This window comes from Acomys russatus, chromosome 7 (genome assembly GCF_903995435.1).
Source record: "Acomys russatus chromosome 7, mAcoRus1.1, whole genome shotgun sequence".
NCBI lineage: Eukaryota > Metazoa > Chordata > Mammalia > Rodentia > Muridae > Acomys > Acomys russatus.
In genome coordinates, this window is record NC_067143.1 from 5751792 (window position 1) to 5773703 (window position 21912).

General features: G+C 54.7%; 3 protein-coding genes across 3 annotated transcripts in view; all 3 read right to left on the reverse strand.

The window, feature by feature from the left end:
- Positions 1-675: 675 nt before the first annotated feature.
- Positions 676-8643, reverse strand: Kcnj14 (potassium inwardly rectifying channel subfamily J member 14). Its single transcript, XM_051148553.1, has 3 exons — positions 8498-8643; positions 3769-4528; positions 676-2362 (listed from the first exon to the last, which is right to left on the reverse strand). The coding sequence occupies exons 2-3, from the start codon at positions 4474-4476 to the stop codon at positions 1766-1768; spliced, it is 1305 nt and encodes a 434-aa protein (XP_051004510.1). The 5' UTR covers positions 4477-4528; positions 8498-8643; the 3' UTR covers positions 676-1765.
- Positions 8644-9165: 522 nt separating this feature from the next.
- Positions 9166-15155, reverse strand: Grwd1 (glutamate rich WD repeat containing 1). Its single transcript, XM_051148554.1, has 7 exons — positions 14956-15155; positions 14646-14763; positions 14331-14496; positions 11650-11863; positions 11403-11545; positions 11024-11221; positions 9166-9988 (listed from the first exon to the last, which is right to left on the reverse strand). Exons 1-7 carry the CDS (start codon positions 15140-15142, stop codon positions 9671-9673), a joined length of 1344 nt encoding a protein of 447 aa, XP_051004511.1. The 5' UTR covers positions 15143-15155; the 3' UTR covers positions 9166-9670.
- A 1790-nt stretch (positions 15156-16945) lies between these two features.
- Grin2d (glutamate ionotropic receptor NMDA type subunit 2D) overlaps positions 16946-21912 on the reverse strand; it is a 39069-nt gene continuing 34102 nt past the window's right edge. Inside the window, exons 10-12 of the mRNA XM_051148555.1 lie at positions 18951-19138; positions 18557-18789; positions 16946-18392 (exon numbers count right to left, since the gene is read on the reverse strand). Of these exons, the coding sequence (XP_051004512.1) occupies positions 17085-18392; positions 18557-18789; positions 18951-19138 (1729 nt within the window). The 3' untranslated portion in view covers positions 16946-17084. The remainder of the gene's footprint in view (positions 18393-18556; positions 18790-18950; positions 19139-21912) is intronic.

The following is a 21912-nucleotide window of genomic DNA, read 5'->3' on the forward strand; positions in this document are numbered from 1 at the left end:
AGTGGGGAACAGGGATGAGGACCCCTCCCTCTCCTGGCAGCTCCCCTGAGGCTGGCCGTCAGCCTGCTGGGCACTTAGGTGGCTGCACCATGGGTGAACGCCAAGAACAAGCACCCTGCTAGAGCTCCTGGGCATCAATATGGTGGCGGGGCTCCCCTCAGAGCTCCTCCACTTTTCTCACGGTGGAGATAACAGCTGCCTCTTCCATCTCCAGCCCCTAAGCTGTGTATGTGTGTGTGTGACACTGGCCCTTGGAGATAGCCCATGTTTCTGGTTCTCTTCTCTACCATCTGGAACCAGTGTCCCCTCCCCAACTTTCCCTGTGTTTCAGCACAGGAGTGATGACAGGAAATCTGAGAGCCTGCACTGTAGCTTAGCCTCTGTAAGGTGAAGAGCCACCCTGCCAGGAGGGCGCTTGAAGTACATCAGGCTCTGGTGGCCATCGTGACAGGAAAAACTGGAGCAACACAAGGGGAAATTTGCCGACGGTCCTGAAGTTACTTGGAGCCACTGGGATTTAAAGTGAGGCTTCCTGAATCTCTGCAAAGGGCTCCAGCCAGCTTGAACGTGTTCACATCTTACCACAGGAACAAACAAACGGAAAACATAGAGCTCTGTATTTATGTTATATGTAATACATGTACATATAATACCTTTGAGAAATAGAGACACATCATTAGGTATAGCAGTCTACACAGAGCACTGCAGGCTCATCAGCCTCAGCCTCTCCCCTCCCTTGCCCACTACTTAGCCCTGTGATCTTCTAGGCCCTTGCTTGCAAGCTCCATTCAGAAGAGAGTCTGCCTCCTAGAACTACCAGGCTGTCCATCTGAAGATGACTAGGACTTCTAGGCTTTGGGAAAGGACAGCTCTGGTCCCTGAAGTATGATTCCTCTTTGGCATTACAGAACCACAGGAAGTCACCCAATATCACGGAGACCCTCACCCCTGCTGGGCAAAGTGGAACCAGCAAATCACAGACACCTAAAATCCTGCCTAGGTTATGTTCAACCCTGAACCATAGAATCCTGATTCCTTTGGATGTTCTAAGAATGGCACTTCAAACAAAAGCCATATTCACCCCTAGCATCCTGGAGAAGCCAGACTCACCCCATCAGCTGCACCCTAAATAGCCAGCATTGGGAGCCTCAGCACATCAGCTTAGTCCTTCCAAAACTCAGAGACCTAGCAATGGGTGTATATTCTAGAAACACAGCCTTGCAGTTTCTGGTGCAGTTCCAATCTCTAGCCAACCTAGATCCCCAATGTCAACCTAGACTGTTGGGCTCTGGAACCACCAGCTCTTTCCTTCACACACACGTCCGGTTGCCATTCTGTCTTTGGTCAATTCTGACGATCCTGACTGAATCCTTGAAGTACTCTGTCCTCTCCCCTCCTGAAGGTAGCAGAGCCATCGTCGCTTGAGTCTTTGTGTCTTGATCTGTATAAATTGACACCGTCCTCCCTGTGGCTGTGTGTCTCACGGTTATCTAAGCAGAATCCAGCCTCCATGCCTTGCCTCTTGGATGGTCCAGAAATCTGATCCCTCTGCTCTGGTGAGACTCAGAAATCCAGCTCATGAGGGGGGTCTTGGAAGTGAGAATGGAACAGAGCAATAAAGGTGTGGTGTATCTGTGGTAGACATCCTGGGAATGGTTATCTCAGCAGGCCACTGCCCTGCCCCACTCCCAACAGAGGCTGGAAGCTCTCCACCTGTGTCATCTTTGGGAAGGGGTGTCACACGGGGAAGTGGACCTCAGCTGTGTCACGGAGGCAGGGTCAGTGCGAGGGTTGGTGTAAGAGCTTGGGGGCTGGCAGCCCTATCTGGGGTCTCTGCTGAAGCCCCCTCCTTAGTGTCCTCATCTTCATCTTCTTCCTGGCAGCAGCTCAGAGCAAGTTCATTTTCATAACAAAATGCAGTGAGGGAGCCAGGAAAACTGGACTTGGGGCTGTGGGAAGCCTGCTCTGCCCGTTCATCCAGCTCCTTGGCACTGCAGACCGGCGTCCCGGGGACTTCATATGTTCGGTGGAAGTGACGATAGTCAACCTCGTACTGGGAACCCCGCTGGAAGAGGACTGGCTCAAAGCGATGGCCCCAGAGCAGTTCGCCTGGCAGGTAAGATGAGCGGCACTGTGTCGTCATGGCTGTGGCCTCAACCATACCTTCAAGAATGACCACCAGCTCAAAGTCAGCTCGGGCCAGCTCGGCCCGCCCCAGCTCATACAGCGGACTGGCAGAGTCAATCTCGTGCACGATGGTAATGGGGGACACGAGGAAGATACGATCAGTGCCTCCATCAAAACCAACATCCACATCCTGGTGGTCCAGCGGGATGTACTCACCCTCTGGGGTCACACGGGGCTGTGCAGGAGCAAGAAGACAGATCCAGAGAGGTGAACAAAGGTTACAGAACGAGAGGGACAAAGATAAAAAGGAAGAACAAAGAGCCAGCAGGTGAGATGCTGGAGACCACGGGTCCAGAGAAAGGGAGAGACTGAGAGGGAGGGAGGGATGGAGACCCAGAAAGAAGGACAGAGAGGCGGGGAGGGGGTGAGAGAGGAGAGAGACAGAGACAGAGACAGAGAGAGACACACACAGAGAAAACTCCAATAGAAAGGGACATAGACCCTAACCCTGAGAGAAGGGAACACAAACCCCAGACAGAGGCGAGGGTGACACAGACACCCTGACCCCCAAGAGGACCAAAAACCCAGGAGAAGGGGAAGATGGTGAGTAGAGACCCAGAGACCTGGAGAGAGAAAGGAAGAGACTGAAGGTGGATCTGGCTCCAACAGGAACTACCCCAGCACTGTCTCAGGTCGCTTTGCCTCCATCCCGTTGAGTATGGGTGTGAGGGCATCGACAAGTCTGTGGGTGACCCTACTTACTGCTCTATGACTACCCTTCAGGCTGTGCCACTACACCAGACTTCTGGAAGAAGTGGCCCTCTTGGTCATCTTTGTGTTTCAAAGGGCTAGAAGCTCAAATAGGGTTGGGGAATCTGTTTCCTGTGTCCTAGAGGCTTCTGGGAGCTGTACTTCCCCACAGTCAGTCACACTTTCCTCTGGCTTCAAGTGCAGCCTCCACTTGGCCCGTGCTGACTGCAGCTCAGTGGTTTGTTGGGAACCCAGATGTCTGAGCAGTGTGGTCCCAGGTTGTCAAGGCTCCTACAGCAGGGCTTGGAGGAGGCTGCTACCCCAGTGGCCAGTGAGAATGGCTCCATTGGGACTGTTTGCCAGCCTTGGTGGTGTACTCATTGGGTAGGAGGCTGGTAGGAGAGCCTGGGACCCAAGTCCTTAGCTGTTCTGTTTTCCCTTCTACTGGGAATTGTGCCTTGGATAATAGGAAGGCCTCATAGACCCCCAACACCCACTAAATACACCCCAGGCTGCTTCCACAGGCACTTCCTTGCCTCAGTGCTGCTGGGAGGTGTGCTTGCTGGTGTCTACACCACTCAGTAAACTCCTGTCAAGCAGACTCTTGGCCAAGAAGCTTCTCAGGTGTTCTACTCTCTCAAGCCCAGGTTTCTAGGAACTTGCCTCCTGGGTCTACCTCTCCTACAGGTCCAACAGTTCTGCTACTCAGGGTGGTGAAGAGGGCATAACTTCATCTTCCTTCATCCTTACAACTGGTCCTCTCCCAAACACACACACACACACACACACACACACACACACACACACACACACACATATGCACACACCCCGTATCTGCAGCACCTGGGTCCCCTCCTCAGCCCGCCCCCACCCCATGCACCACCCCCTTACCTGCAGTAGCTGGGCCCGCACGTGAGCCTCCACCAGGTGGCTGCGACGCAGGTTGCCCACCCGCCACATGAGGCAGAGACGGTGGTCTCGCAGAGCCACTACCGCGTTCTCGCTGAAGACCAATGTCTCGTTACGTTTCTTGGGCTTGGCCATCTTGGCCATGACTGCACCCACGACGAAGGCGTCGAGCACACAGCCTGCTATGCACTGCAGCACGACAGCGGCCACAGCAGCTGGACACTCCTCAGTGACGCTCCGCACACCGTAGCCTATGGATGTCTGTGTCTCCAGCGCAAAGAGGAAGGCAGCCAGGAAGCTGGCCACCTGCGAGAAACAGGGCGCAGGTGGCGGCGGGGCAGCTAGGTCTCCGTGCAGCGAGGCGATGAGCCAGAAGGTCAGGCCGAAGAGCAGCCAGGAGGCGAGGAAGGAACAGGAGAAGAGCAGGCACATCCAGCGCCAGCGCACGTCCACACATGTGGTGAACAAGTCACTCAGGTAGCGCGCGCCCTGGCCACCCAGATTCACGAAGCGCACATTGCAGTGCCCATCTTTTTTAACGAAGCGCCCGCGCCGCCGGCTCCCAGCTACTGGCCCCGGCGCCCACCCATTGCGGCACAGCCCGGCCCCTGCCTCCTCCTCATCGCCTGCTCGACTGTTTCCTGACTCCAGCGCGCCGCTCAGGCGGCGCAGGGCCCTGGCCAGGCCCATTGGGCGGGGAGACCCCCTCTACTTGGCCTAGCGGGGGGCGGGCGCCCCAAACCTGCAGGAACAAAAGTTAAGCATGAACGTCAGGAGTATCCAGAACTGGAGGGTCCACCGCTCTGCACCCTCATCTGACGGAGGGACGGGCAGTACTGAAGAATTTCCCACCACGGGAAACTTGTAACTGTAGCAGAGGGTTCAAGGCCGTGTAATGCTGTCTCGGCTATGGCAAACTAGTGGCTTAGACTATACATGACTTTACACATTTGTGGGTTGTTTGTTGCTTTTGAGATGGGACTGGTGTGGAACACACAGGAACTCCTGAATGGTAGGCAGTGCACTCCCACTGAGCCATGTTTGTCCCCAGTCCCTTACAGATAGAGACTAGTCTGGGTGCCTCTAGCACCCAGAACAGAGTTTTGAGATAAAATCATTTTGCAGATGTGACCTGCTTGAGACCACTGCTACTCAAGATGGGGTTTGAACGTAGCAGTTTTAGATCCCCAGTCCTTGAGTCCTTGTAGGTAATTACAAGTACCAGGTCTCAGGAGAAAACAAAGCTCCAGGCCCTGGTGTGTGGAGCTCATACTGTGTAGTTCCGGCACTTGGGAGGCTGATGTGGAAGCATGGAGAATTTGAGGCCAGCTTGGAGCTAAGTAAGGCCCTGACTCATACCAATAACAAGGATTCTACCTGGCAGAGAAAAGGGAGGACAAACAGGAAACAATATGAGCAATTTCTTTGTTCGGGCTATCCTATGAACTCCAGTAATCCTTGCACCTCAGCCCCTGGAGCAGGTGGGAACACAGGCCATGGACCTTGAAACATCCTAAGTGGGTGTAGCCAATTCCAAACAGTCACTACTGTTCAGTTCCCTGTATCTACGCCATCTGTATCCACTTGAATTCAGCCAGACTCAGAGCCAAAGCAGTGTCCTCTACACTGAACATGCAGACCTTTGCACACGCCAGTGTTCCCTGAACAATACCATAAAGCCAGGCGTGGTAGTGCCTGCCTGTAATGCCAGCACTCAGGAGGCAGAGGCAAGGTGGATCTTTGCGAATCTGAGGCCAGTCTGATCTACAGAGCAAGTTCCAAGACAGCCAGGGTTGTGCAGAGAAACCCTGTTCAACAAAACAAAACAAGTGCTACATGGCACCGCATTGTTTTGTATGAGAAACTGCTGGAGATGTTTCCACGTACCCCAGACTGGCCTAGAACTGATCCTCTTCCTCCACCTCTTGAGTGAAAGGACCACAGGCCTGAAACACTACACTCAGCTGTGAGGACCCTGAGCACACAGGACAGTCTATGGGGTCACGTCCATCTGAGGAAAGGGGTACGTGGGGAAAAGATTTCTTTCTAGGCTAATAAAACATGTCTTAGCACTACAGTGACAGCGGCTTTACTGTGAGCACACTAAAAACCACAGAACAGATAAGGCTGTGGTTCTGTAGCAGAGGCCCCAGCATGCCTACAAAAACGTCAGATATGCTGAGGGACGAATTACTTTTGGGGGTCGGTGGGTCCAAGACAGGGTTTCTCTGTGCAGCCTTGGCTGTCCTGGACTCACTTTGTAGACCAGGCTGGCCTTGAACCCACAGAGCTCTGCCTGCCTCTGCCTCCCAAGTGCTGGGATTAAAGGTGTGCATCACAACTGGCTGGCTGAACTATTTCCAAATGAAGTCACTGCTAAGCAAGCTGCGGCTTGAGGAGCTGATCTGAGACCACGCCTACTAGCCTCAGTCTCCTCAAGGACGGGGACATTATCTCAGTAAGAATCATAAAGACCCAGTGCCTGCTGGTCACCATAGCAGCAGGCCAGCCTACCCGACAAGACCTTATCTGAACAAAAACCTCAGGCCTGTTCTGGTCTGGGTTAGACTCTGACCTAGGCTTCCTTGTCTGGAGTTTGGCTTTGCTCATTTGAGGGACTGAGATGAAAATCTTTAACCTGAAAGGGAAGGGATCTGGAGATCCTTAGCAGCTCTAGGCTGACTCCTGACCTGGGCACTCATCCGTTCTGGCAGTGGGTATAGTGGGCACTTATGGGCCTTCCTGAACCTCAGAGTGGAGGGCAGGAGGGCTGGGCCTTTAGTCTCACCTCCAGCCACTCCAGGGCCCACCTGGTCCGTGTGTTCCCAGGGCAACCCACCGCTCTGTACTCTGTCAACAGTAGACTAGCCTCTACCCTCACGGGATTTGGTGAAGGACCTCAGTGTTCCTTATAAGAGGCTGTGTGAAACTCAGCACTTATGGCTCCATTGCCTTACACTTCCTTTCTTGGTCTCCATGGCATCCAGAGAGTCCCCCCCAGGGGTCACCAGGTCCACCTGACAGGTGCAAACCCGCGGCCCAGGGCTGAGTGGATGAGCTGGCCTGAGTCAGCACAGCAGCCCTGAAGGCTGAAGGTCACTCTCAGGAGGGGAAGCAGGATACTCTCCCAGGAACAGGCTTAGACTGGAAAGTAGCCTTCATGAGCAGGCTTTGTGGCAGGATTCCTACTTTGCAATAGTTTCCAAGAGCTAACCAGAGAGAAAGTAGAATCACCCTCAAGTCCCTTAGCTGGAGAGAGTTGGGAAGCTCAGATACCAATGAGGCCGTGGGTACCAAGCCCCGGTGATGACCATAGCTGCTCAAGTGCTGGCAGTGGGACAGGCCAAGTGTTTATGGAGGACCTGCAGCTGCCCACCGTACCTACCGGTCTCCAGGGTTCACCTTTGATTGATTGCTCGGGGTGCCAAGGGCCCAGGGCTTCACCCCATCTCAATCTGGGGCTCCCGTGCTAGGGTGGAAAGCTGGCTGGGGTACCAAACCTCTGATTCCAACTCTGCCACTGCCTTGAGGTAGGCCTGTATCCACCTTAGACTGGGGGGGCTTATGCCTCAGAGAGCCGCTGGCATCCTACACGGCCCAGCAATAGGCTGCTCCCGCAAAAGATGGGCGGGGGGAGGGGAAGATCCTGATCCACACCCCCCATCTTCCACCTGACCCACAAGAGCAGCTTAATGTTTCCATATAAAGGAGCCACGGGGCTTAAGGTACTTCAACTTCATGTCAAAGTCACTATGTAATCTGGAGCCAAAAAAGCCCCACCCTCCCATTCACACAAGGTGGCACTGCTAACCCTGCCAAGTAGTGGTGACAGAGGTGCTGAGGGAACCCCAAAGGAGGCCACTAACCAAACAAAGGACAGGGACCCCTGTGCTTTCCTGGCAGCCAGACAACCCAGCCATACTGGGGTCACTAGACCCAAAGAAGATGCAAAGTCACAGTGGTGGTGTGAGCTTGGGGGTGGGGGAGGGGGAGGGGGAGGGGGAGGAGGATGGACAGAGACTCAGGAAAAAAAGAGTGGCAGAGACTGGCTCAGAGAAACAGAGACCACGAGAGAGGGACAGAGACCCAGATAGGTAAACACGAGGTCACAGTATAAGCTGGGGAGACAGACCCAAGGGGGTTGGTTACAGGACAGAGACTGACTCAGAGAGACAGAGCACCAAGGGGGGGGGGGGGGGAACGACGACAGACAGAGACCCAGAGAGAGAAACGCGAGGTCACAGTGGCATGAGCTGGACAGACAGAGACCCAAAAGGGGAGCAGAAACCAACTCAGAGAAACAGAGACCCAGAGAGAAGTCACAGTGCTAGTGAGCTGGGAGACAGACCCAGAGAGAAAGATAAAAACCAACTCAGAGAAACAGATCCAGAGAGAGGGACAGAGACACAGAAACAAAGACGGGGAGTGGCAGACAAGACCCAGTAGACAGAGGCTAAGTAAAAATTAGAAAAAAAAAATGAAGCTCATGTCTTACACAGACAGGGAGAGGGAGGGGCTGCCTCTCAAAGGGAGAACAGGTAGTGAGAAAATGAGGAAATTCATCAAGTCAGTATTGACCAGAGCTGGAGGCCAAGAACTGGTACTAGAGGGGTGCTGGGGGGTGGGGGGATATTGGTCGGAACATCAGGGAAGGTGTCGGGGGGGGGGGGCAGAGGGAAGATGAGGTGGGTTGGCTCATGTCTGCACTTACCTGGGGGGGCCGCCCACCCCCATGCCTTGCACTGGGGGGTTCCTCTGCCCAGGCTGGAGAGGGCCTTCTGTAGGTGCTAATGTGTTCAGGTCTGTCCTCGGCCCCTGGGGCCTGAGCTGGGGCACCCAACCTCTGAGCTACATCGGATCAGGGCCCTAACAGAGGGGGGGTTAGGGGTGGAGCCGGCTCAGCACTGCAGAGGGGGAGCCAGGAGGCTGGCCAGACAGGGCACTGGGCTGCGGCCCAGGCAGACTGGAGAGGACAGTGCAGATAATGGGTGGGAGGCAGGGAGGGACAGCGGGATCAGGGACATGGCAAACAGTTGTTCCCATGGGAAACTGACAGCTTAGTGAGCTAGCAGGAAACACTGAGGTAGTAACAACAGGAGGAGATGTGGGTGGGCCCCATCTCCCCCAGGGTGATGTCTTAATAAGCTGGTGGTCCAGAAGACACCACATTTATTGGCTCAGAGCCAGTTCCAAATGGAGTAAGATTTGAAAAAGGCTGAGTCAGACAAAAAGGAGGAGTCCCCTGGGTCAAGGGCTGGGCCACTGGGACCAGTGCCACACAGTAGCCTTTCTCTGGTTGGCAGGGGACAGCTCTCTCACAGGGAAGCTCAGAGGACTGGCGTCTTGTGTGCTGGTCTGGCTGATCTTTTATTGCAGCAGAAGGCCCAGACGCCCCTCCAGTACAATAGTGGTCAGCACAGGAGGGCACCCCAGATGACCCCCAACTTGGATCTCAGTCAAACCTAACTAGCCAGAAGGGAAAGAAAGAACTAAATCCCACTAGAGTGACCCAGATGCAGACTTGGTCCAGCCATGGCAAAACCCTTAAGGTTCCTGAAGTAGATCAGCAGCCAGAACTGTCCTGGGTCAGAGGTCCTTAGGGTCAAGCCAGGAGTCAGCACTGACAAATATCTCACAGTAAGGCCATATCTGGGACAGGCAAGGGTCTTTGCCCGAACCTAGTCTTTGGTGTAAGGTGTACAAAGCCACAGGTCAATCCAAATCCTTAGATTCTCAGTCATTAGAATCCATCACTTCTCTTCCACATAGGCCAGTTGAGCATTCTTTCTTTCTGGGGCGCAGTCTATGGACCTAATGATCCCCGCAAAGTTAACCAAACTGGTTCCAATGCAGATCCAAGGCCCGAGGCCAAGTGTTGGCCACCTCAGACGCTGATGGTGCGGAAGACGGTGAAGCCCGACAGGGCGGTGCTGATCAGGACTCCAGGGCACTGTGGGTGCCAGTGTAGCTCCTTCAGGTCAGTCTCACCTTGGTGCACAAACAGCAACTGCTGGGGGAGTGCTGCCAGCCCGGGGTCTGTTTCTGTCTCACCCGCCTCTGGGTCCCGTTCAACTGCCAGGTCCCACTGTGTGATCTGGTTGTCAGCACCCGAGGCTGCGAAGACTCCACTGTCCTGAGGGTGCCATTCAACAGAGGTCACGGGGGCCATGTGCTGCTTGAAGGTAGCCACAGGGGAGCCAGACTATAAGATAGTGTGGGGGGGAAAATAGAGTATGGGAGTCAGGCCTCACAGCAGAGTACTGGGCACTCCGCCTCAGAGTTCAGCCAGGGCCCCTCTCTTACACCCATACAAAGCCAGAGCCCAGGGAAGACAGCAGGTAAGATGACTTCTGGTCCATGGGCTGCTGGAAGCTGTACTTGCACCTGCAAATAAGCCTCGTAACAAGGTGACAGGAGCCTGCCCCTGAATGTTCCTGAGCATGTCTTGAGTATCCCTTCCCTATAAAAAGAGCACATGCTTGGCCGTCCTTTAAGGCTGAGGCCTTAGCAGGACAGAAACAGCTCCCTAGTTCCTTGAAGACAGAACTCAGGCTAGAAGAAGTACCAGGAACAACAAACGTCCTTGAGGCCATGTGGCATGGAGGGTTGCACCTCTCTCTGGAAGCTTCCCCAGAGATGACTCTAGAGAACTGATTAAACTGGGAAAAGATGACAGCATGCTACTGCGGGAAGGCCTGGAGCCAGAGAGGGCCTAGCTTCTTCTAGACTGGCAATGCCTTTTCCGCCTGCCTGGATTAGCTCAGCTGTTCAGAAAACTCTTAGTTTAGCTGTGATGTCACCCCTACTCTTGTTCTGTGCCTCAGTTTCCTTTCCTGTAAGGAATGAATGGGGCTCAAATTCCCAGCCAATGCTAAAACAGACTAGAATACATTACCATTCCCAGCAGCCCAAGGCCATGGGCTGTGTGGCAAGCTCTATCTATGCCCCACGGGAAAATGAGAGTTACAGTCTCCTGACTGCCCAGCTGGTGAGGGGACAGAACCCTGGGCACCTACCTCTTACTGCAGACAGCGAGAACCAGGACTAAGTGAACAGGAAGACAGATGCACAGGGTCCTCAAGAGTCTCAGTAATAGAAATAGGGAGGCAGGGAAAGCTGCGCAGGGTTGAGCGACTGACGCCCCTGCTCACACCCACACTCCGCTGTGCCTGCCTCCTCACCTGGATTTAATTCCCAGTAGCTTCCCTAGCCCTTAGCAGCCCATCTGGGAAGATACCTTGAACTGCCGCAGGTCCCAGACTTTGAGGGCACCATCATCCCCGCCGCTGAGCAGGAAGGGTTCCCTTCGGCTCCAGCTGATGACATTGACATCCCCATCATGGGCAGTGGCTGTGGTGAGCATGCAGGCCTTGCCTGGGGCTGCTCTGATGTCCCAGATTCGAATGGAAGCATCAGCTGAGCAGGAGGCAAACACCTGAGCAGGGTTGAAAAGGTGTGAATGGGGAAGATGAGCCCCAACCCACAGTCTACACTGTCATTATTGTCCCCTTGTCGAATCAGCCCCAACTTGGGCCCCCTGATCTCCCAAGCCAAGGTTTAGGTTCATAGCCTCTCCCCATCAGACCCACGTGTCCAGGCCTCCAGCCTTTCCTCACCGTGTCCTCGGTTGGCGACCACTGAAGGTCCTCCACAGAGCGTGTGTGGCCCACAAATGGCCTCTGGTCCACATGCCAGGAACCACCATCCGTGGGTGTCCAGAGGTGGATGTTCTTCTGACAGTCACCAGTCAACAAGCGGCCTGGGTAAGGGTTAGGAAGCCACCTCACTCACCTGGCCACCTCCCTGCCTTCCCACAAGTCCTACCACCCTTTCTCCCTGAACTGTAAGAAAATCCAAACTCACCAGGCACCCGAGGGGACCAGTCAAGAGCAAAGCCCTCGCCCATGTGGCCGGCAAAGGAGAAGATGGGTTTTACTCGTGCCTGCTCATCCCGGAGGAAAATGGCCAGGGCCTGGGGGTCATCCACCACCTGCAGGAGCCGCCGCAGTGCAAACACCTCCACCTGGCCCTTCTCTGACCAGACTCCAGCCACAGGCTCCTCCCCGAGCCAGGATACCTGCCAGAGGGGGGCCCAAAACAAAGACGGAAGAGGCCTAAAGTTGAACCTTAAAACCATAACCTCTGCATGTCTACAGACACACTACAGTTCCCAAACAGCTTTGTGAGAGGAAATTGTAAGCTCCCTCCCAAACTGGCTGGTGGCCAGGTCACCTCCTGGTGCTGGGATGAAGCTCAAGCTCCCACTGGGGTTCGGGACAACGGTCTCCGAGCCACTTGGTGTGCTAAAGGGTTCCAGGGCTTGGCTCTCAGGTCCTTTCACACCTACACTCACCACAAGATCCTTAAACTGCCCTATTACCAGAGGCAACACATTCCTTGGGTGTTGTCAGGCATGGTGGCGCACACTTTGGGAGGCAAAGGCAGGCAAATCTCTGAGCTCGAGGCCAACCTGGTTTACAGATTGAGTCCAGGACAGCCAGAGCTACAGAGAAACCCTGTCTTAAACAAAACAAACAAACAAAAAAAGAAAGTAGGGTAAGCAAGCTAGAAAGCAGGCCCTTCATGGCCTCTGCAGCTGCTCCTGTCTCCAAGTTCCCGCCTTTTTGAGTTCCTGTCCTTTTACACTTCCTTAGGGGATGAACAGTGACGTGGAAGTGTAACAGTCAAGCAAACCCTTTCCTGTGCAAGTTGCTTTGGTTACGGTGTCTCATCACAGCAGCAGTGACCCTAACTAGGATATTCACCTTGGGCCCAAAACACTGAGACCCATGTTTGACTGTGTCTTCTTCCTCATACCCTTTGAACCTTTCTCACTGTCTGTGCTGTGGTCATGCATGCCTCTGCTGCTTTCCTTCCCGTGAACTGCAGCCATTTTCTACACAGAAGCCAGGGGGGTCCAGATCGATCATGCCTCTGCCTCACACCTCCCACTTGTTCCTAATTTCTCCTGAAGTAGAAACGAGTCCTTACATTGGCCCTCAAAGCCAAAGAACCAGCCTCCAGGTGCTCACCCGCCACGTCTCCTCACCGCCCCTGTCCAGGTCCTCGCCCTCGACGTCTCCTCACCACCCTCTGTCCACTCTTCTCCCCACACAGCGCTCTCTCTAGCTGTCCTTGAAACTTGTAACCCACGCCAGGTTCACCCTTTGATGCTTTCACGTTCCCTCCCTGAAAGTCTGTGCCCACACACATCCTGGCTCCCGCTCTTGCTGTGCGCCTCTATTCCAAAATCCTCCGTTTACTAAATCCCCCCGAGACGCCTTGTTGACAAAAGCAACCCCAGCCCTGCTTTCAGTTTCTCTCCACCACACGTAGCATCTTATAACAAACTACGCATTTAAAAGTTCCTTCTCCTCTTTCCCACTAGTATGTTTAGCTCACGGACGCAGAGCTTTGCTTCCGCAGGCTAACTCTTCTGCGGCTGGCATAGGGCCCGAGGCATAGCGATAACCTAACAGAAGCACGCAGGCCCCGCTGTGGGTCCAGTTTTCCTCTACATGCTCCTTACTCCCTTCCTTTATTTGTTCATCTACCTGACCATAAGGTGCTTCACTTACTGAACCCAGGGCCATACACACTTGAGGTGAGCACCCTACCACGGAGCTACCTTTGAAGTCATCCTGTAGCTTAGGCTGGCCTTTGATCTTCCTGCCTCAGTTCTTTTTTTTTTTTTTTTTTTTTTTTGGTTTTTTGAGACAGGGTTTCTCCATATAGCCTTGGCCATCCTGGACTCACTTTGTAGACCAGGCTGGCCTCGAACTCACAGCGATCCGCCTGCCTCTGCCTCCCGACTGCCTCAGTTCTTAAGCAAGGCTAACTAAAACTCTTACATTTCACATCGTGACCAGGTTTCGGCTGGTGTTACTTGCTTATCAGCTCTCATTGTTTGTATCAGCTCACACTGCCTATCCTCTCCCCAGGCCCACTGGGCTAGCCTCATCACTTTCAGTCTTTTGCCTAAGGAGAAACTGAATGACAGCAATAAAACAGCACCACAGTCTAAAACAATACCTGGTGTGTAAGATATTATCCCTCCTTAGGTAAGGAAAAAGAACTACGCACCAAACAAATCTGTGAAAACTGAAGGGAGCTGGTGGGTGTTGTGGCTCATGCGTGTTATATCAACATTTAGATCCTGAGGCCAGAAAACCACCCTGAGTCGGGAGTCAGCCTGGACTACCTAGTAAGAAAATATCTGTAGCCGGGTAAGGTGGCACAAGCCTTTAATCCCAGCCCTTGGGAGGCAGAGGCACGCAGATCTCTATGAGTTCGAGGGTAGCCTGGTCTACAAAGCAAGTTCTAGGACATCCAGGGATTCGTACAGAGAAACCCTGTCTCAGGGGGCGAGGGGATACACACACACACACACACACACACACACACACACACACAAAACAAAACAGCAACAACAGAGAGTGAGAAAGAGCAGCTGAGGGGCAGGAGGAGGTGCTGAGGGGCATCTGAATGCTGGGGATGGAGAACGCTGCAGAGAATGCTCAACAAGCCCCTGGGAAGACGCGTACCCGAACTCGGTTGATGCCACCATAGTGGGGAACCATGGCCAGCTCCAGCTGAGGCTTCCGCTCCTCATCATCCTCTTCATCTTCATCATCATCATCATCATCATCACTGCCCTCTAAGGGTGGCGGCCTGGTCCCATGGAGATTGTGCATCCGAAGCACCATCAGTCTGGGGAAGCAAAGGACCAGTTAGAAATTGAGTGCCAGTATGTTTAGGGAGGAGGGAGGCTTAGGGACCCAGCCTTTCAGGTCTGGCAGAAGCAGAGAGCCCTAACCCGTGGGGCCTTGAGGGTGTCTTGAAAAGGCTGCGGGTCTCACCTATTGCTCTGGGCGCTCTCCGCCTGGGTTCCCGCACACAGGTACAGACTGAGAGGGAGCTCTGTCCGGTTGTCGCCGAGGTGATCTCGGACTATGTCAAAGCTGAGACAAGGAGCCCCTAGGGTGGGAGGGGAGATGGCAGAGTTGCAGAATGGGGCCGAGACACAGAAAACTTGGCTTCCACATCCAACAAAAGGCCGGCACTCCGTAGGGTATGTCACAACCCTCAGACCCCAGACCCCTTATCCCCTAAGGCTCCAAGTCAGACCTTTTATTTCCCTGAACCCAACAGTCAGGGCCCTCCTCCTACCAGTTTGCGCACGATGGTACAGCACATAGGCCTCCTCATCCATTACCAGCTCCTCCCCTTCGCCCAGTGGCGGCCCTTTGCCAGGCAGGTAGACCTGGGATGGGCCTTCGGATTCTAGTTCACAGGATTCAGCCTCCATGGGTTCCCCAGTTTCACATGTGCGCCTCCGGCCCTTGCGCGCCGCCATCTTGGAACTGTATTTCCCCGGACGCGAAATAAGAGCGTCATTTCCGGGTTTCTCCTCCCCCCCCCCCGCCAGCCCCACCCCCCCTGCCTAAGACCCGTCCCAGTGTACTGTTACCTTGGAAACCTGTGGCGCAGCAATAAGAAGGTGGGGAGCAGCAGACGCCCGCCCCAAGTGAGAAGACTTACGCTAGCAGAGACTTTTTTGTCTTTCAGATGACCTTGGGGAGTTCGTCTGCGCCGCAGTGGCAAGGCCTTCTGGGAGTTGTAGTTCTACAGGAGTCCTGGACTCGAGAGCCCTTTTCCTCATTCCACCTTTCATTCCCCGGGCTGTCTTCCCACTTAGTTAATTATTCATGTATGTAAACGAGCACTTACTGGCCAGGAGACTGGGCTTCTGTTTCCCAAGGACCCATGAGGCCGATTTCTTCTCCTCTTCTTGTTATGATGGCTTTAAATTATTTCAAAATGCCTTAGGGTAGACAGGCTGGACATTATATGTAAGTTAGTGGATTGAATGCATTCTCCAGGGGCAGTCCATTTTCCAACTAGGCATTCCCATGGCGGCTCTGGTCAGCAGGCACTTAATCAGAAAGTCTCTCTTGAGACTGCTGCTACAACTGCGTCAGCTCTCTTTATCTACCATGTGCACCTGAGTTTTGGTTAATTGGAGTAATGAAATGTCGGAAATAGATTCTCCCCGGTGAGATTAAGGGTATTCAAGATGTGAGTTGGCCACTTTCTTCATTTGCATAAGATAACCGATCAAACCATTCTAGATTTGGTCCTAATTTTTTCATTCCTTATCTTTACCACTACTTTTGGAGGGGTGTCTCCGCCTGGCCACCTCTCCACCCCTCTCTCCTCGGGTCCTTTGTCTATTTCCTAGGACTAGGGATGGAACTCAGGGTGTTATGAATGCTAGGAGAGCATTCTGCCACTGCCGCGCCCTCAGCCCGTTTTCTGTTATCTGACTGTCTTACTTTTCCATTTCCACTTTTCTCCAGAGCCGTTGAAGGGACCTAAGAGACAGACACAGAGCTCAGGCTTGGACTGAGGAGGCGTAAAAACATGGTTTTATTCCAAACACTGCAGTGTAGGAGTGGGAGAGGGAAGGAAGGGGCTAGTGTGGGCTCCCAAACCCTCCTCTCAGCCCAGCCTCAGGCCCTGCTGAGATCTGGGAAAGGAGGCCTGGGGGTGGAGTGTGTGCTGGATCATCACTGACAGGACACAGGTAAGGGCCGGACTTGAAGATGTGGCATCTGGGGTGGTAGGTAAGTGGAGAAGGCAGGTGAACGGAGGGCTTTCGTAGAGGATAGGTCAAAGGTCAGAGTCCACTAGGATCTAAAAGGAGGGGTCATCGAGGTCGGACATGAAGGGTCACAGTCTGGTCGGGGCACAGTCTGGGGTCAGATGATCATTTTAGGTGTTGGAAGTCACAGTCTGGGGTCGGGGTTTCTGTGTGGCGGGGCCAAGGTCTGGAGTCACAGTTTGGCGTACGCGTCTCACAGTTTTGAGTCCTGATGAATGAAAGGTTAAAAACAGGCTCCCCGGGAGGTGTGTCTGGGGCCAGGGAGCTGCACAGTGATGTGAGGGCCTTGGCCCCGAGCGTAGGGGTGGGGCGCGGCGTGACCCCCACCCACACCTCCCGCCAAATCAGGTGACGTTAAAAAGCCCTTTTCGGGTTTAAAAAAAAAGAGTCGGTGGGTTCCAAGAACCCCGCCCCCTTGGTCTCAGGATGGGTGAGATTTGGGCGACCAAGTCCCCTCTGGCTCAAGGTTTCCCCAAGGCGAGGGGGCAGGGGCGCAGGACGCTGCTCCAGGAGGGGTCGGGCCAGGTCCATTTCCATCTTTCCCAACCCTTGCGGGTCCTGTCCACTTAGCGCGCCCCCTCGGGCCGTGGCCTGCGCTGACCGAGGGGGAGGCGAGGGCCCCCCTGGAGCCACGTCATACCTCGGACTCCAGGCTGGAGAAGTGCGCAGAGCCCCTGCGCGTGCCCAGGTCCCCGCCCCGGTGTCTCCGGTGCGGTGCGGTGGGCATCTGTGGTCCCCAGTGCGCAGCATGGGGACAGCGGCGCGCATGGCGTGAGGGCCCGGTGAGCCTGCGCGTGGGGGCCGCCCGCGGGCAGGAGCTCAGGTCCTCGAGCGATCGCGAAGTGGGCGCGGGTGGCGGGATGTCCCAACCGCCGGCCGCGCGCCTGTGTCGGTGGTGGTGCGGCGCGGCGGCGGGCGCACGGTGCGAGGCCCGTGGGCGGTGCGGGTGTGGTCGTGGACAACCACAGCGCGCCCGGCGCCGGGGCGGTGGCCCAGCGGCCCAGGGTGGAGGCGGAGGCGCCCACCAACCACCGTCTAAGCCGTCGTGCGAGCAGCTGAGGTGGCGCGGTGGCGGTAGCAGCTCCAGGCTGGCGCAGTGGCGGCAGTGCCACGCCGGGGCGCCTCGCGGGGGCAGGTAGTCCCAGCTGCCGGCGCGCCAGCCCCCGAGCTTGTCGACCGACCAGTAGCGACCAGGCGGCGGCCCGAGGCGGTCGGCATATGGGTAGGGGAAGTCGGCGAACCACCAGGGCTCCAGGCCACCGAGCGACGCTCCGCCCAGGCTCTCCGAGTCCTCGGAGTCCGAAGGCGACGGCTCGAGGTCCAGGTAGGCGCACGGCGGTGGCGCGGTGCGGCGCGGCGGAGGTGCTGCGGGGGCTCCCGCGCTCGGGCCGCCCGCACCCCCACCCAATAGTGGCTGGCTTTCGGGGTCAGAACGCGGCCAGCGCGTGGGCGCAGGGGGGCTCTCGTCTTCGAAAGCCAGGCGGCACAGTGGCGGCCCGACGGCGGCTGCTGCGGCAGCGGGCGGCGCGGGCGGGGATGGGAAACCAGGGAAGGCGCCGGCGGGGGGCTCGACCGGCTCCTGCTCGCGCACGATGGCGAAGTAGGAGGGTGGTGGCTTCTGCGGGGGCTGTGTGGTGGATGGGGACAGTGGGCGTCCAGCTGCGCCTCTTGGTGCCGCGCGCGCCTCGCCGAGGCCCAGCCCCTGAGGCTCGATGGGGCCGTAGTATCGGTGGAAGCCGTCGGCTAGTGCTGCGCCCCCCGGCGGCCCTGTGCCTTTGGCCCGGCGCCAGCGGTCGGCGGCTGCACGCTCTCGGGGCACGAAGGGTGCAGGGCCAGGGGGCGGGCGAGCGGCGGGGTATGCCGGGCTGGGCAGCGGCTGCGGCGGTGGCGGTGGCTTGGCGGGTGGTGGAGCAGCCTCGGCGCTGCAGCAACTGTACATGCCCTGTGAGGCGTGGGGAGGGGTCAGTGGGTTTTCTGCACCTTATACCTCTTCTTTCTGCACTGGGCCCTCCCGGCGCCTCCCATTTCTAAATCTGACGCCTTTTTCACTTTCCCAATTCCCCTTCTTTGCGGATGCCTCCCTTGCCTCCAGGCTCCCTTTCCTACCCTGGAGAAAGCCAGCAGGAAATCCATGCGGTGGGTGGGCCCCAGGCAATGCCGCAGGCGCCAGTACACCAGATGTTCCCACGCGAAGACCAGCAAGGAGAGACCCATGGCCACGAGCAGCATGTAGAAGACACCTGCCATGTTGTCGATGTCCAGCTTGCTGCTCATCACCTCGATTTTGTCATTGTGGCAGATCCCGGAAAGCCACAGCCGCTCCAGCATCTCAATTTCATCTGGGGATGGGTCAGAGGCACTTATTACGAGCACAGTCTCCTCTGATACGGAGTCCAGGCCCTCAGCCCCTTTGTATCTCGAAGACCCTCCTCCCCAGGACTGAGGGCCAGCCCTCCCCTCCCCTCTCCAGGCTAGGACTTCCTGCCCAGCATAGCCGCACCATCCCCCAGGAACTGCAACAGCGCCAGGTCGATGGGCCGCTTCCAGCGGGAGCCCTTGTGCAGGGCGATGCCATAACCAGTGGTGGCGAAGACCTTGCCGGAGCCGATGGTAACCAACTTGCAGCCCTCATCCTTGCGGGCCATGTAGTTGAGTACTGCTGCATCATAGATGAAGGCGTCCAGTTTCCTGAGGACAGGGGCATGAAAGACACAGTGAGTCCCATTTAGATGACTTCATAGAACTCCAGGAAAGAACTTCTTTCACGTCTGACCTGCAACTGCCTAGGAGCTTCTGAGCTGGTACTCTCTTGTGCCTCTTTTCAACACTGGTAATGCGGGCGTAATTCTAATACCACCCTGCCCAAGCTTTTGCTGAGGCCGTAGTGCATGGTGGGAAAGCAGTGCCAGAGAAATGACAGGCATTGTAACTGTCAAGGGAACAAACAGGCTCTTAGTCCCATCATATCTTTCCGAAGAAGATATTGTATTTATGAAGGAAATATTACAGAAGAAGGTGTTAGGAACTGAACCCAGGTCCCCGGGAAGAGCGGTACACATTTTGAACTGTTGAGACATCTCTCCAACCCACGTTTAATTTGCTTATTTTTGTGATACCAGGAATTGAATACAGGGCTTACATATGATGGGTAAGCAATCTCCTGAGCCACAGTTAAATTAATGCATTAAGTTTATCCATATGAGTGTTTTGCCTGCATGTATATACGTATACCACATATGCCCAATGCCCACAGAGGTCAGAGAAGGGTATCAGAGCTTCTAGAACTGGAGTTAGGCATTCTCGTGGGTCACCACGTGGGTCACCACGTGGGTGCTGGTAACCACAGCTGAAGCCTCTACAACAGAGGTTCTCAAGCTGTGGGCTGTGACCCCATTGGGATCAAACCACCCTTTCACAGGAGTCATATACTATAAGACGTTTACATTGCTGTAACTAACAAAATTACAATTATGAGGTAGCAATGAAATAATTTTAGTTTGGGGTCCCCAAACACGAGGAGCTGTGTTAAAGGGTCACAGTGTGAGGTTGACAACTCCTGATCTAGACAAGTAAGTGCTCTTAGCCTCTGAGCCATCGCTCCAGCCCTTACTCCCCATCATCCACACATTTGTTTGTTTGTTGTGTGTCTGGGCGCATGCATACCATGGCACACTTGTGGTCAGAGAACGGCTGGCAGGGTCAGTTCTGTCCTTCCACCCTGTGGGCTCTGAAGTCTGACCTTAGGCCATCAGGCATGGTAGCAAGTGCCTCTATCTGGTGAGCTATCTCACCAACCCTCTGTTTTGAATTTATTTTGATATTTATTTCTATCTGGGGGAGGACAGGGCATGCACACGGAGGCTGGACGACACCTTGGAGGAGTTGGCTCTTCCCTTCTACCCTATGGATTCCAGGGGTTGACCTCAGGGCTTCAGCCTTGACAGCAAGTGCTTTTACTTGCTGAGCACTCGCGTGGTCCCACCGTCACTCTTGTTTTCAGTGCGTGAAGCATGTTCAGGTGTTTGTCGGGACATAAGTGCATGTGCGTGGGGGCTGAAGGACAACCTGGGCTGTCATCCTCAGGGCCACAGTCACCTCCTTTGAGGCATGACGCCTTTTTTGTTGTTGTTTGAGACAAGGTCTACCTGTCCACACACTTCTAGTGGGTGTGGAACTCAACTCTGTAGACCAGGCTAGCCTGAAACAAAGAGATCTGCCTGCTTCTGCCTCCTGGGTGCTAGGATGAAAGGCATGCGCCTCCATGCCAGTCAAGAAAACATTTTATTGGCCTACAGCTCACTGAGTAAGCTACAAAGGCTGGCTGGGAAGCCTCAGAGACCTGCCTATCTTGCATGCCCTGGCACCTGGGTCACCATTCCAGGCATTTCACATGGTTGTGAGGATTGAACTCAAGTCCTTGTGTTTCTAAGGCAAGAACTATACAGATTGAGCCATCAGCTCAGAAGCCAATGTTACTTTATTTGAAGACGGGCTTTGCGAAGTTGCTGAGGCTGGCCTTAAACTTCATGTCCACCTGTTTCAGCCTTGTAAGTATCAGAGGTGATAGGTCATGACCATCAGGCCTGCCATCAATGTTTATTCTTTAAATGGCATAGATACTGGGGTGAAATTTTGGTCACATTTCTTGCAGACTCCAGATAACTTCTAAGAGGAAGGAGCCTCACCTTGCCTAGCACTGTCCAAAAGAACAGTCTGCCATGAGAAGATAGGCACTGTACACAGGCATGGGCCTCCATGCCAGTCAAGACAACATTTTATTGGACAGATGGGCCACTGTCCACATGCAGCTCTTGAGCACTTGAAATGTGGCCAGTGCTAGGAAGAGATGGGATTTAAAAAAAAAATTTTTTTTTTTTAAACTAAAGTACTACTGGGTAGAACAGATCTGTGAGAAGATAGATAAATAGATGACTAGAGGTTGGTCACAGAGAGAGGAAGGGTCCTCCAGGAAGAAATACTTAACCTTGAATTGTGTGAGTGTGTGTGTGTGTGTGTGTTCACTCAGGGCCTCTGCCAGCTGCTGAACCACAGGCCCTAGCAAGCTAATTGATGGAAATATTCCTGTATTAGGCTTCAGAGAATCTCATACATAAATGCTCTGTGTGTGTGTCTGTGTGCGTGTGTGTTTGCGTGTGTGTGAGTGTGTGTGTGTGTGTGTGAATAAAGGAAAGAACTGAATCTGTTCGTGTATTCACCTCTATGGGGAGACGGATCAAACAGATTCCTGGAATTGAGGTGATACAGGCAAAGCAAAGAAGGACTCAGGGTGTAGGAAGCCCCAAGAATTACCTTTCTTTTTGGGGGGGTCACTGAGAGTCCCACTCTAGACAGGGGTCTTGGTATCTCTCAGTCCTTAACTGGCAGAGGATCCCAGCTGACGAGCAGACTTACGGAAGCAGAAGCCACTGGCCCCTCCTGTAAGCACCTGTGCCTTGTAGGAA